General features: G+C 39.9%; 1 protein-coding gene across 4 annotated transcripts in view; it reads left to right on the top strand.

Annotated features, from left to right (window-relative positions):
• The first annotated feature begins 585 nt into the window (after positions 1-585).
• The window catches only part of LOC102235697 (membrane-associated guanylate kinase, WW and PDZ domain-containing protein 3-like), a 134,242-nt gene continuing 119,224 nt past the window's right edge, over positions 586-15,603 (top strand). For 3 of the 4 annotated variants that reach the window (XM_023335778.1, XM_023335790.1, XM_023335786.1), the window contains exon 1: positions 1,490-1,796. In XM_023335778.1, coding sequence (XP_023191546.1) covers positions 1,490-1,796 — 307 coding nt within the window. Of the gene's footprint in view, positions 1,797-15,603 lie in introns of all 4 variants that reach the window. The other variant, XM_023335774.1, reaches the window with a different exon arrangement.

The following is a 15,603-nucleotide window of genomic DNA, read 5'->3' as shown; positions in this document are numbered from 1 at the left end:
GAAGCAGCTCTAATCCCATCCACTTCGCTTCATGGGTGAAGTAGTTTAAATTCATAATGTGCTTCAGCACACGACCATAAAATAATTCATAAAATAAAATTAATTGAGGCTCATATAATTCTATCTTTATATTTTAACATTATTTCTGTATTTATTAAATAATTATTTCCAGAGTTGTTTATTGTAATTTGGCACTCTTCACTTTCCATAGCTAACCAGAACTAGCTACCGCTTTGCGTTACTGCCACGAGATGGCAGCAATGTACAAAAAAGACAACATAAGGCATCAATGTGTTGTTTTAGTTTTCCAAACTGTTCTCATGAAAGTTAAATTAAGTTATAAAGTTTAAACCGGTCAAAACGCAGCAGCGTATTGTTTCAGGAAGGCATCACAACATTCAACCAATTAAATATGAGACTCTAAACTTTAATGTTGCACGTGTAAACACGGGTCCCAAGTGCGGGAATCTCCGTATGGACAATACTCCATGGAAACCAAACACAACCTTGACGCCCGCCTCTGGTCACCCGCCATTGGCCCGATCCAAAACTTGCTGAGTCCGCCCCGCAGGCTGCAATTGGTCAGAACTCCCTGCCGTCAGGAGAGAAACGCGGAAAAGGATATATATATAAAAAAAAGTTATGGAGCGAAGCGTAATCGGATCACGTCTGTGGCATACTGCTGCGTAGTTTACCAGCATCAAAAAGCCTCCCACGGTGAGCGCGGAAAAGCAGCGTGAGAGCGCAGAGCGGGAAGAGGGGAGCCTGGGTGAATAGAGCGGGTTCTGCTGGCCGATCGGGTCAGAAGAGGAGGGCCAGGTGTGTTTGCCCGTTTCCAGGGGGTTCCTCGTTGATGTCACCGTGGAGGAAGAGGAGGAGGGAGGAAAGAAGGAAGAACAGGTGCTCTGGGTAAAGTTACCTCTCTGAGTTGAAGAGACCAACCTTTACGAGAAACTAGTTTTGGAAGTTTTCCTGAAATTCCTCTCCAAACTCCTTCTGGCAGGATTCACTAATCTCTTGGAACCAGAACTGGATTTTAGCATATTTTGGGGGCGCAGGATTTACGCACAATCTGGGCTCACGGGGGGCTCATCAGCAGTGGGAGTGCGCTGGTTTTTGTTTTCCAGGTGCTGTAAACTGGGGTGGAGGGGGGAATCGAGCCGCCCCAGCATCAGAAGCAGCACTCTCCGCTCCACTGCGGCACTGACGCAGCTGGTGTCACGCTCCAGACGATGCTCCTGTAATTCAGAGGAAGGATCGCGCACACAGGGAGCTCGGAGGGGTTACACAGAGAAGGATTTTTGTTTATTTCCCCCTCTGGAATGGAATACCACACAAAACACAAGGCTCAACTTCTCTGGTCCGGAATGATCGAGCCGTGCGTCAGAGCGCTCTGAGGGTCCAAATAGGATTTTGCTTCTGAAGAGGACACTCGTTCCCTGGGACTTCCAACTCCTAAGCGACCCCCCAAAAAGCCCATCAAGCGGCGATGTCCAAGACACTGAAGAAGAAAAAGCACTGGTTGGTCAAAGTGCAGGAGTGCTCCGTGTCCTGGGGGGGCTCCGTGGAGCTGACCGCTGTCCTAGAGGTGCGAGGCGGCGCCGAGCTCGGAGAGTTCCCCCACATCGGACGCGTGATCCCGGAGGCGGTGGTGTGCCACAGCGGGCGGCTGCCCGGCAGCGGGGACGTGCTGCTGGAGGTCAACGGCACTCCGGTGAGCGGACTCACCAACAGAGACACGCTGGCTGTCATCAGACACTTTCGGGAGCCCATTCGCCTGAAGACCGTGAGACCAGGTGGGTGTCCTCTCGTCATTTCTCCACCAGCTGTGTGAAGAGGGTGTGCAAACTGAAAATGGGACTGATGCTGGATGAATAAGATGCGCTCTCTCTGTCTGTTCGCCTGTTGCTTTCTTCTGCTGGTGAATTTGCATGCGTGTGCGCCCTGACTCATATTGCGGGTATAAATGGGGGCCCATAATTGAAGTCGGAACTGTTTTGTATTATAAAACAAAACAGTTTGTTATTGTATTATACCAAATACAATGCCTTGCCAAACATATTATTATTCCTTAAACTTTTCCCTTCCCCACATGTATATTATTGGGATTTTATGACGGATCAACATAAAGTGGACTACTATGAAGTACAAGAAAAGTAAAAATAAAACATGGTTTCAGTTTTTTTTCTGGTAAAGTACAAGTATCTGTATTCATCTCCCATGAGTCACGTTTAGCAAACCACCTGGTTTAGGTGCAGCTGCAGGTGTTTTGGGGGAATGTCTCTAACAGATTTATAGACCCTCCTCCCCTCCAGCCTTCTATACAAATAACTCCTCATTCTTACTGCATGGAGAACATCTATAAAAACAAATTGTTCATTCTTTCCACATTTTCTCATTTGGATTAATGTCTGGACTTTGACTAAGCCATTCTATCATGGATGTGCTTTGATCCGAACCATTCTTTGGTAGTTCTGGTTGAATCTAGGGTCATTATGCTGACAGGGAAAAAAATCACCACAGTCCTAGTGTTTCTGTTATTCTTTCTTTTTATCGGGCTCTTTCGGGTTTTGGAAAAATCAATCAATTAGGCCAAAAAGTTCAGTTTTAGGGCTCAGCTTACCAGAGCACCTTCTTCCACTTGTTTGCTGTGTTTGCGACAAGGCTTAACAAAAGAATGGGACTTTGTACATTTATCTTCTTGATGCTCTTCCATTTAGGCCAGATTTGCAGAGGTTGTCCTCTTTACAACTCCCACCTGGTTTGTGCAGCTCCTCCAGAGTTAGTATTTGCTTCTTGACGGCTTCTTTGAATAAATGCCTCCTTTCCCAGCTGAGTGGATCAGTCTTCTTATTAGGTTTACAGTTGGACCATACTCTTAACTATTTTGAGATGGAGGATTCAACAGAGCTCTGTAGGATGTTCAAACCTTAGAATATTGTTTTATAACCTCGCTATGCTTTAAAAATCTATCTCAGGCATGTCTTCTTTTGCTTTTTAGTCTTTATGATGCTGTTTTTTTTCTCTGGTGTTCTCCAACAGACCTCTTGGCTCGTCCACAGAACAGCAATATTTCAACTCGAATTGAATTACAAACACATGTAGACTATAAACTAGATGTTTCTGAAGGCAGTTGGCTGCTGTGTGTCTAATTTAGGTGAATCAGACTAGAGAAGGCATACTCTTCAGGTATTTATTTTAAAATAATTAATTATTATTTTTTTGTTCTGCATCACAGTTATTAATTCTGGTTTTCCATCATCATGATAAAGTACGTTGAGATTTGTGGTAACCTGACTAAAGGGCTATCAACATTTAGCAGTATTTTGCTATTCATAAAAATGGAACAACCTTACTCTAAGCATGTTCACCCTGTGAAATTTGTCTTGATGTAAAAGTGCCCTTCCTGTCTGTGACACTCATTTACTTAAAAATCCAGCTTGAAAGTTTATTGATCTGCCCCCTTTTTATTACTGTTTCGTACTTACTGGCTTGTAATTCTTCCTGTACGGCTCCACAGACAAGCGTAATGAATAGCATGGCACTAAATGTGCCATAGCATATCGACGGTCAAACTCCAGCAGTCATGTGGGGCAGGAGGCAGGTGTGTGTGTGTGTGTGTAGATGGATTTAATAGAGGCACTGCTGAGTGCGGCACTTTGGAGCCTCGTCCAGAGGATTTGCTAACGGTCGCCTTGCCAGCACAGACAGTGTTGAGGTGTCCAAGTGTAATTGAATCAATCAGGCCCATGTACTTAAATCCCTCAGGATGTTGCCAGGTTGGCAGCAGAGTTTGACACTTTCACTTCCAGGTATTTCCTCTTGGAATGTTGTTTGGCCCATTTTTGTCTGGAAATTTTGCTTTGATAGAAGATTTATAATTTTAATACAAATGCACTGAGATTTGATTCATAACTTAATTGCTCTTAAATTCACTCGGCTGGGGGTCACTGATGTGTTTGCTCATGTCTGGTAAAGTGCTGCCTGCTTGCAGAGCCTTTAACATTTTCTTTCAATCCGACGTTACATAATGTTAAGCTAAGTGGCGCTCAGAGGGCCCCAGCTTGTTTACCATTGGTCCCCCTTTTCCCTCTCGGGACTGTGTGTTTAGATCTCTCCGTCTTCTCGTTCATGATTAATGCATGCATCATCCATCATTGATGTCCGCCGCATGCCAGAATGAGGTGGCTGGTGGCTGGAGTGAGAGCGCAAAGTGGGGAAGTTGGAAGTGGGGATAAATGTAAGCTCAAGTGGGGAAGTTAGGCCTTTGTTGAAATGGGATTAACGTGACTCATTTGTATACTAGTCATAATGCCGTAAAAGTTCCAAGGATGTTTCTGGAATTTTGGGTCATAGACCAAATAGAAGGTAGTTTTGAAGTAGAAGGATCCCAAGTTTTCAACATCTTTTGCAAATGAATTTTGTGAAATGTAGCATTGATTTGTAATCAGCCTCTTTGGGCAAACTACAGCTGCAATTCTATTTGGGCATACCAATATTAGCTTTGTCTGTACCAGCAACCACAGTTTCTCAATTGGATTTATCCCCAGACTTTGACTAGTCCAATCTAACACATTTTCCTGTACTTTTCCATACGCTGTCAATCTCTGCAGCTGTTCCAATGTCGCCAATAAACTTCTTTGCTGATTCTTTGATTGATGCCCTTATTGCCAAGAAAATATGTATTTTTCCTAATAATTCTCCTCAAAATCTTAATAAAATACATTGAAGTTTATAATTGTAAACTTCAATTATAAACTTGAAGCATAAACCATATCTAAAGTTTTAGATATGGTTTTAAAAGACAGATGTACCTGCATTAAACCCTTTTGACTTTTCAGTTGGTCTCACCATTTCCATTGCTTCATTGTTTATCTTTTCATCTCTCTTTGGCTAGACTATCACTTTGGCAAATTTATTTTCTCTTTTGTGTAACAGATAACATCTGTTACTTTTTATTCTCACTAATTTTACAATGTTATCTTTTATACTTATTGTTCTGCGATTCCACTTCTCTCATTTTTGTCAGTTCAACACAAAGTGTTTTTTGTCCAGCCAGTACACCTTTTACCCACCTGCCATGATAATTACACCTGCAGATTCAAAACCAGTCACTGTTTTTGTTTTTACCTCCTCATCGCAGCTGAGACCTTTTAACTGTTTCTCCTGCGCAGTTGGGGTTGAAACCTGAAGTGTGTCCCGCCTGGCGTCGGACCAGCAGATGCACTCAGCATGCAGCTCTTATCCTGTTAGGAAAGCAAGGAAATAGGCAGTAACCTTGAGGGGATGATTGAGAGTATAGAGGCAGAATGATGGCAGGTACTCTCAGAAGCTCAGGGACCTGAACAGTCTGATGATTGATGCTAGCACAGGATGCAAATCTGCTTGTTTTTACCCTGTGGAGCTTAATGAATGAATCATTTAACTCCGAAGTGCTGGAGGACCCATGTTTTTTTCATAAAAAGTATTATTTTTTTCCTATTTTGTGAGTCAAAAAGGACGTAATAAACTCTATGCATCAGTCTCAGCACTCATTTCTGCAAAGTAAGGGCTTACCAGAACAGCAAGTTTCCTCCTCTGCAAAACTTCAGCTGGGGAAAGTGTTTATCAAATAACAAACTAAATAATTAACTGACTCTAAACTGTGGGTAGTGACTAATAGAATGAGATTGGGAGTTTCTGTTGAAGGATGGCTGGTCTCACCCTTAGGAATAGGAAAGAATTCAGCTGTTTGGCTTGTTTTGGCATCTGGCAAGAATGACTCCCAGTAGGCATTTTTAGTAAGAGTACAAGATACTGTAGCATAATAGTTTTCCTCAGTGACTTCATCCTGTCACCTTGTATTATAATTGTGCCTCTAAGTGTGGCATTAGGCAGTGACGCTCCTGAGATTTGTCACATTTTTAAAACTACTCCTTTGGTAGAATTGTTTATCAAGTTCCTTTAGAAAATAAAATGTCAGGACTCCTCATGGTTCAGCAGCACATGCTGTAGTGCTGCACACAGTTGTCCCTGGTTTGATTCCTGATTCTGGGCTCTCTACTGCATATTCTCGCCTTTTCTCTCTGCCATTTCCCTTTCTAGCTACTGATGAATCAAGACCACTAGTGCCACAGAACCTTAAAAAAAGGTTCATATGGGCGTGCCGTGGTGGCGTAGCGGTTAGCGCGACCCGTATTTGGAGGCCTTGAGTCCTCGACGCGGCCATCGCGGGTTCGACTCCCGGACCCGACGACATTTGCCGCATGTCTTCCCCCATTTCCTGTCAGTCTACTGTCATATAAAGGACACTAGAGCCCACAAAAAGACCCCCTGGAGGGGTAAAAAAAAAGGTTCATATTTATTTATTGATTCATTCATTCTACTATTATGATCTTAAGATTGAAAAGTTTAGAAATTATGAAAACAGGCCTATGTCCAGTGACAATATCAAGACACACTCAAGTTTTTTTTAAAGGAACTTCTATACTGCACAAATTATTATTCATGTACTGTTCTTATTTTTTAAACTCCCTTTACTGAGATTCAGTAATGCCCCTTCCCCACTTGTTGCTGCACATTGCCAGTCTTTTGGCCAATAGAAAGCTCATATGTACTTCCCTCATTTACAAGAAAAACAGATTTGGATGTTTGTAATTATTTCTGATTGCGAAAGACACATACAATCTATATTAGCATTAATTACATTTTTCACCAAGATGGACCAATTAACAGTGAATGCTAGAGATTTATTTTCTTAGTTTTTGTGTAAACTCCAAAGCTACATTTACAGACAATTTCACACAGGCTTTTCTTTTTAAGTCACATGCAAATTTGATTAACAACACTGAGGCACAGGCAATCAAAGCATTGAAAGGGTTTCGCATGTTGAGACCCTTGTGGTTGTGCTGCTGGAGGGTCTGTTTTGCCTCATTCTGCAGACTGAAGCATCAGCATTCAGTTAAGCATGGCGCAAAATCATACAGTGCAACATGCACCAGTAAGTTCTGCAACAGCATCCATCACATACTCTGTTCGATGATATTTCCTTTTGAATCAATGACAATGACACAGATGGAATAATTCCAGATTTTTTCTGAGCTCTGTCTCTCTTGGCACAGTTTGATAATATAAGTAACAAACAAGACGTCTGCCAGCACCTCTCAACTGCTTTCCCCTTTGTTGGAATCTCAAACATTTTGTTTGTTTTTCTAAATATTTCTTTGCCATCTGACTTTTTCCTCCAACTAAATAAAGCAGGAAAAGGAATGTATTTTTGCATCACTCGCTTTCATTGGTGGCTTACACATAAAGCTATCCGATACAATGTTCTTAGCTTACCGTTATGTTTATTTCTACTAAAACAATGTTTTAGAACAAAAATTGTTTAATCTTTTCTAATGTCTTTGATTGATATGGTACAAAACCATGTAGAGTACTCAAATTTTAACACATTTTAAATCAGAAGTCTTCAGACAGCAGATGCTCACCTAAAACTAAACGGTGGTAAAATAAAAAAACATGCTAACCCCTATACTTTGTAGTTAGCAATGCTAGAATTGGGAAATAGTTTGCATCAACTACAATATCAGTATTTAGTGTTAAATCAATAATTAATGATTATACTACAAAAAAGATAATATTTTTCTGATAGCTTCTGTCATCACAGAATGGAACTTTTTCTTTCTGATGCACTCTACCCTACCTGTGTGTTACAACCTAAACATCATCCTGTCATTTGCAAACTTTTTCTATTTAAATTGGTCTCGCTCAGCATCTCTTTTCCTTTTTTTAATTTCCTTCCTGGTGGTGTTATGTTGATGTTAACACTTTATACTTGCTATCTGCAGAGCAGCAGAGCTGTAATCTCACAGTTTCTGTTAATGTGGTGCCCCATGGTGCATCCAGGGCTGCAATGACTAAGCTGCTCTAAACCGGCACAGAGGAGCTGTCAGTGGGTCTCTGCTTCGTGGATTCTGTTCCCTTTGGTAATGGATCTTTTTCTGGTATCACCTCCAGGGTCACGTCACAATTTGAATTTAGTTTTTCTCAGAAGGTTTTTTTGTTTTTGCTATTCCCATGCAGATTTGAGTATATTTGCTAGGGGAAAAAAGAGATTTTCTTAAACCTATCAGGAGGATGCCAGCACAATTAAGTGGGACTCACACCCTTCCAATTTTCTCTGTTGCATCCTGCGTTTGTGTATGTGCACTTATGCATATTACAGATTTCCATTCATGTCTTCTGGTTTATTCCTCCAACTTGTTACACTCCTTCTATACCTCTTTTTTAATCACCTGTTTGCCTTTCCAATCTGCCTTCAATGTAAAATGGGGCTTGGCTTTCCTGGAGACAGAAGCAGTTCCTGTCAATGCCTAGTCTTTCAATCTCTAAGTGGTCTGCTGTCTCTGGTCCTTACCAAGCATGGGAATGTGACAGGATCTGAAAAAATGTAAAGTCTATAATTAATCACAGGATTTAAACATGCCTCTTTTGGTTTTTCAGACTGAAAAAAAAAACAAAAAACAATCTGAAACATCTGTAAAAATTCTTTGTTGTCAATTACCGTTAAATAAATGTGGGGTGGAAATTAAATCTGAATTTTCAGTATTCAATATCTTCCAGTTGCTGATCAGAGTTGATTTATGGGAAATTGGCATATTCCAATCTGTTGTTTATTGCTGGATTTCGAGGTGTTGACCATTTACTGCCATAAAGACAGCTCTATATTGCCTCAGAAACCTGTTGTCTACGTGTATCTAATAGCAGTGAACTCCTGCATTTACCTTCCTTTTGTCATCCTGCACTGGCCGTACATAATAGCCGATTCTCTTTCGTAGATTTCCACAATATTTTTAGTGTCTCTAGCGGATGGCAGAGTTTTTCTCCAGATGTGCATCAAACACTACTGTACTGTCCGTCATTAGTCTACCTTATTAATTGGCGTCCTTCAAAGCCGCATTGCGGTTCGGAATCAGCCGGCAGCAGAGATGGCATCTTCACATAAACCATGGCTCTCGCTGGCAGGCATCAGGACTTGGCAGGCAGGTTGTTGGAAGACGGGGAAGACGAGTGTGAGTGCTGATTCACAAAGGCTGCCTCTTTGTACTCGCTGAGTGGTCATGCTGCGATGTCAGCAGCAAGAGTGTCTCCGGGTTACTGCCAGTGGAAATGGACGGTGCAGTTTAGAGATGAAGATGTGCACACACACACGCATACACACGCACGCGCATTCTTTTTCCCAAAGAATCCTTCTTTCCCCAGCTTGTCTCCTAATTGGCCTCTCTCTAAGATAGTCGTCTATGCAGCTGTTTATCCTTGTGATATAAGATGAGGTCAGCTTTCCAACGGTGCAACAACATTGCAGGCACCACAGCCTTGCTGCTGCCCATACTCAGCAGTTAGAACCTCCACTGAGGCATCCCACTAATGAGATTCTCTTTTTTTGTTTGTTTTGCTGGGGGTTTGTACATTTTCACTGGAAGAAACACATTGTTAAAGATGATTTTCAATGTTGCCAGGTCAACCTGCTCTCACACCCATCATGAAAATAAAGCTTGGTTTGGAGCACACCGAGTCATTCTTAAATCTGCTACTGTGTCCTGAGTGTAGTGTGGTTTTAAGGATGTTGATAAAGCAGAAATAAGGTACAGTTCAATGGAAGATTTACTTTTTGAAATAAATTGCTTGGAGACGATTGTATGGATAGGTGCTAATCGGGTGAAAGATTATGCCAATCCATTAACATGACTGACAAAAATTCATTAAATAGTAGAGATATGTTATTATTACATCATCTGCCCACATTTGTATTTGTAATTTGTGCCAATTTTAGTTTGTCTAAGGAGACAATAAACATAGAGATTCAAAATATTTTTATTCTACTTCTCAGCTGAAAACTCTTATCCAAAATAACTCAAGAGGACCTGTCTGCCCAAGTGGAAATATACAAAATTAAAAATATATAATACATTTATCTATTTTTGTACCTCAAAACACAAAACTTCAGTATGGAAAGTTTTGTGTTCTACATGATCCATGTAAATGAAATATAGGAGTGTTAGAATGTTTTAGAATCCAGGTTATGGATCTGTGGTAAACGATCATTATTATTTATGTCAGAAGCAGACGTGATGTTGCACTGTGTCTGTAAAACAAGCATTTAATGAAATTGGTGAACAGAATTTGATCATTTTCAGGTTCCTTTGTCATGGAGTAATCAGCCAGTGTGAAACTAAAAAATCTGACGAAAACAGCATGCTGAGTTCTACAAAGTGTGTAAGTTAATACTGTCGGAAGAAAAGTGAAAGTTAGGGGTTTTCAGTGTCAGTAATGCGTTTTAAATAAAGACTAAGAGAGTGCAGAGATATAGGATGTGATTTAAAAGGAAGATAACTTCTATGACATGTCTCAGTATTTCTAGTTCATTCAGCCGGTGTGAGAACAAGACGTTGAGCAGATAACAGGACCTTGCTATCGTGAATTCACCGACTGGAAAGAAAAAAGATTCATTGTCCCATAGACTGATCAGCTGTTTCATATCAAGCTGTAAATAACATGTTTCTGTTAACTAAACATTTTTATTTACGTTTCCTGAAGGCAAGACTTTAACCGCTTAATATTTGAAACCAAATTTAAGCTTTCAAATGGCATCACAGACTCCTTCTGCTGTTCACTGATTGACCCAGTTGAAATTCCACCAAAGAAATTGAGGCTACTGGGAGAAATACAAGATGAAGAAATGAAGGGAGATGAGAATTTATTGGAATTGTGTTGGAAGACAATGGCCAGGCTACGTTTAACCAGGTGAGGGAGGGAAAACTGCTAAACAGGTTCAAAGGAAAGAAAATGGGGTCAAATAAGGTAGGAGTCTCATTGCAAGACTGAGCACAAGGAGAAAGAGGTAAAATGCAGGAAAGCACAGGGAGAGAGGGATGTGAAAGCAATAATAATCTCAGGACTAAAAGTGATTATGTTACCATTAATTTCTATAACAGTATTGATTCTTCCCTGTAAGTGTCTTAAATGATTATGGTGGCAGTTCGTCAAACCAGCGGTTTCTATTTCAAACTTGGAGAAGAAGCAGTGTTTCTAATCATAGCTGCAAGCATGAAGGATCATAAAAACTCCAGGTAAATTGGAATTGCTATCCCTCTGTTTCAGTTCTGTTTCAGGCAATACAGAGAGAACAACTGCTCTTATTTCCACAATTGCTGCCGGGGCATCTTTATTTAAATTTTACTGCTATGCCTGCCTCTGACAATGAGAGCGGTGGCTGCTGTAGTGTTGTTTAGACTTCGTTTTGGGAAGGATCCCAAGAGTTTGTTTTACTGGGCATTGATAGGAGTGAGACAAATGGCCTGTCTGTGTAAATTGGACATGTGCGTTCTTCTGTTCGTCCAGTTGGGATCTATCTCTACTCTCGCTGTGATAAATCAGCTGAGAAGACCTAATCTCAGAGTTCAGTCTTCCATTTGGCTGCAGTTCTTCAGACTTGGCTCTCCTCCCACACTTGATGGGCCTGGGTCAGTGTTCGCTCTGCTAGTGCAGTGCACTCTCGGGTGTTTTCGTTGTGGCGCTCAACCTCAAAGAATCGATTTCAGCCCATTCGGCTGGTGCCCATGACAACATCTCCAATCAAACAAATATTAAAGCTGAGCACTATCGTGTAACTACCTACTCCACCAGCTGCTCCCCTGGCCTCTTTTCCATACCACGGTTGCATTACTACTCCTGCTTTTCTGTAGGAGAATTGCAGTGGGAGCTTTCCTAATCTGCATTGTGTATTTTACTTCCTAAAATGAAAATAGAATGTGCAACTCCTTGCAAAAATAAATGTTAATAATAATAACATTTAACCACTTTACAAACACAAAGTTTGATGTATTTTGTTGGGATGCGTGTGTTAGACCAGAATAAAGTAGTGCATCATTTTGAAGTGGAAGAAAATTCTACCTTACCTATAAATAAAATCTATACCATGATTCTCTGATACCATAAAATAAAATCCAGTGCAACTAGTCGCGATCAAACAGCTATGGTTGGGGAAAAAATTGCCTTGACAATTCATGTTTGAAATTTTCCAAGAAAACATGTTAAATGCTGCAAAAGACTTTAGATTGAGATAGAGGTTCAATTTCCACTAGAATAATAACATACAACTGATGCTATAGCAGATTCATGTCTTAGTGAAACTCTACATCTACTGTATATTCAGTGTATAATCTGTGAACAACTTTCATTGTTGCTGCTCACAGATACGGTCCATAAAATCTTACTGGACTTGAGCGATTTTGTGAAGCGGAACAAGCCAAACTTTGACCTTAAAATATCTACAAATCTAAATCTGCATTTGCTACAAGATTCTAAATATTTAGTCCCTGATTGTAAACAATATGTACACTTTTTATGTCTTCATTCATAAAAGATTGTGAAAGCTTTTTGATTATTTTTCTTCCACTTCATAATTAGGGACTACTTTTTGTTGGGCTGCCACAAAAATCTCCAAAAAATGGATTGAGAATTGAAGTTCTAACATTAAAATATGTCCAAAAGCTAAAGGGGTGTGCATACTTTTGCAAGTCAACATATAGCTGTTTGTTGACAAGGTTAAGGCTTTAAAAAGTGCATTAATTAACTTAATACCTCAGACAATTTTTTCCCTAATGTTAGACTTGAGAGGTGGCTATTTTCCTATTTGGGTATGTTAGTAATGCCTCATGTGTGCTCTGTAGAGACGAACTCCATAAAGACTTCTCATTAGAATTCATGGGTGTCAGAGTCTGAAGCCAGAAAATTTAGATTGCTTTCCTTTCAAAGCTGCCCTAACAGGTTATTGATCTGGCTCAATCTCATCCTGGTTAACGCAGCGTCGCTTCCGGAGCCGCTGCACTCAGCCGAGGGCCCAATCCTTACAAGCAGCTGAGGACGCAGTGAGGACGTTTTGCGGACAGTATGCTTGACTTGCTGTCTGATTCATAAGGCTGATGCAGAAGGAAGAGGCTGTGCATTGGTTTCACCAGGCTGCTTTCTGTGTTTGCTGCTTCTGCATTCATGCCCTATTTGTCTGGTAGTAAACTAGTTTCAGGTCACAAACGGTGAGAACATAAAAGGCTCTTAAAATCGGAAGGCTTGTGATTTTTATTTTATTTATTTTTTTTTTCCTTTGGCTTTCAGTTTGCAGCAGGTCCTTTGAGCAAATATACTCAAGCGGTCACATGCACATTACTCACTGTTTAAAGAAAGCAGAGGGACGTGTGGCGCTGCAATCCTGACATTTTTGTGATGCAAACACTGGAGTATCCGCTGGCTCCAATTAACTCAGACCTGTCGCACCACATGCAGTCCAGTTCAGACGGGTTTCACATGAGAAGTACTGTCAGCTTTTAGGAAAACCAGTTTATCCTGTTTGAGCAGAGGTCTCCATCAGTAGTGCTGCTCCCCAAGTCCAACAACCCACTGAGCCTAAGACACAAGTAGAATCTGGCTAAATAAGAATATAATTAATCTCACTGTGTTCATCTTCAGCATTTCTTTGTTGTTACAGTTTGTTTCCATATAATGTGTCGGAAGTTTTTCTCTTCTTACTTTGTTAGGTTGTGAAGTATTCAACCTCAGTTTCCATTTCCAGAAAGAAGCAATACTTTAAAGGAACAAGCGCCGATAGTAATGGTTTATTTCCTTGTACATTGAAGTTAATTACAAATGTAGTCATTTAGATCCAACCATTTAATTCCATCAAGGGCATGAATGTTATATTATTTTCACACTTTAAATTATTTTTCTGAACTATTCTTTTTCAGGGATGGAGTGCTATTAAAACCAACACCTGCAACAGACTTTAAAAACAAACATTCAGTGTACAAACTCGACTTAATGGTGGACATAACTAACCATTTAAATGGTGAAAACTATACATATGTCAAAACTGTATGACATCCCCTCTAATATCTTGAAATTTTAAATATGAGGGTTTTCCAAAGGGTTAAAACAGACTATGTGTTATGATTTCATGGAGAGTGTGGTCACATGTTACTTACTTGATACTACTTGATACTGATACATGTTACTTCAACAGAAGCTCTGTGAATGTTTTTTAGTATTTTTTAAATTGATAGCAAAACTCTTGGTTTTAGTTTTAAAATGAATACATAACCAGAACCAAACCAAGCTTTATTCGTGGATAATAGTTGCTAGTCAAACCCAGTTTTTTACAAGTTATTTTGTTGGAGCATCCAGTTTATTTCCAGAATTTTAGCTGGAGTTGAACAATTTCAAATTCATCCACCTCCAGTTATTGCATTCACTTTTCCCATTGGCAGTAAAACAGTCCCACAGCATGATGCCACCACCCAATTCTTGACAGTTGGTTGTTTACTATTCTAAGGTGTGGCAAAATAGCTGCTTATCTATCTTATCTGACCACAAAAATGCCTTGTGCTTGTCCATGTGGGCATCTCCAAATCTCAGTTCAGCTTTAAAAGGTCCATCATTTTTTGCTAATTTTTTACTGCGGATAATGAATTTTGTGTTCCAACTGTTTCCAGTTCATGGCAGGCTTGAGCTTTGGTGGTTGTTATTCAACATCCTGATTAATTTGGTTTCATCTGATTTTGACACTGTGGTTTTTCATTCAGACTGTAACAAAGGGGTGGCTCATTTGAATAACTTGTACTTTGTTCTGGTTGTTTGAAATAATTTTAAAACTCGCACATCTTGGCTACAAAAGTCTTTGTTTAATTTAATTAAAACCAGTTTTCTTTCTCAGATCTTAACTGAGTTATTTCAACATTTTCATGTTGAAATAACATTTCAACATTGCAGCATGAACAATATGACTTATTGTTCAGTCCAAATGATCACTCAGTAGATGTCTTTACTGGGTTTATAAAATAGAACGTGTATAACTGTTAGACTCTTTAGCCTGACTTGTTGGAATATGTAGCATCCTGCATGGATGCAAAATGAAGGATTGTTGCAAGGTCAATTCCACAATGCAAGCGAGTGTTCAATGTTGCAGGTTTTATAAAGTGCCGTGAGATGACGTGTTTATTGTGAATTGGTGGATAAAAATATGAACGGAATTTAATTTGAATTGAAGACTGACTGTATATATGTGAGTTGTACAACAAAAATGTTAACCTTGTTTAAAGCTTAAAGTTCCTTAAGACATCACTGTTGTCAGGTTGCTGCAAGGGGAGTGGTGTGTTTAGGAAGGAACGCTGAACATCTTTGGAATGTAGTTATCTTAAATAAATGACACACCGTTTAATAAGCTCCATCTCAGGGTGTTGTTAGCAACAGGTGCTGGTTTTCTCAGAAGTTTCACATAGTTTCTATGTTGCCTCTCCCTTTTTTTTTTTTCGCATAATTGAAAGCTTGGCAGACATTTCAATTTTGGTGTTTCTTGGAAATATGCTACTTTTTTCTTTCTCTTTTTTCTGTTTTTGCTTTCTAGCTTGTTTACTTATTTATAAGGAAGGTTATGCATAACTATGCAGTTGCAGTATGGATACAGGTAGAACAGATTTTAAATATTGATTCAGACTGTGATAACTCTTTTCTTTTTAAAGTTGTTGAACACAAGGTTGGCCTTGGTAGGGGATACAGAAAACTCTTGTTTGA

The sequence above is a fragment of the Xiphophorus maculatus genome, chromosome 1 (genome assembly GCF_002775205.1).
Source record: "Xiphophorus maculatus strain JP 163 A chromosome 1, X_maculatus-5.0-male, whole genome shotgun sequence".
NCBI classification, from domain to species: domain Eukaryota; kingdom Metazoa; phylum Chordata; class Actinopteri; order Cyprinodontiformes; family Poeciliidae; genus Xiphophorus; species Xiphophorus maculatus.
This window is presented reverse-complemented; position numbering and strand designations above follow the sequence as displayed.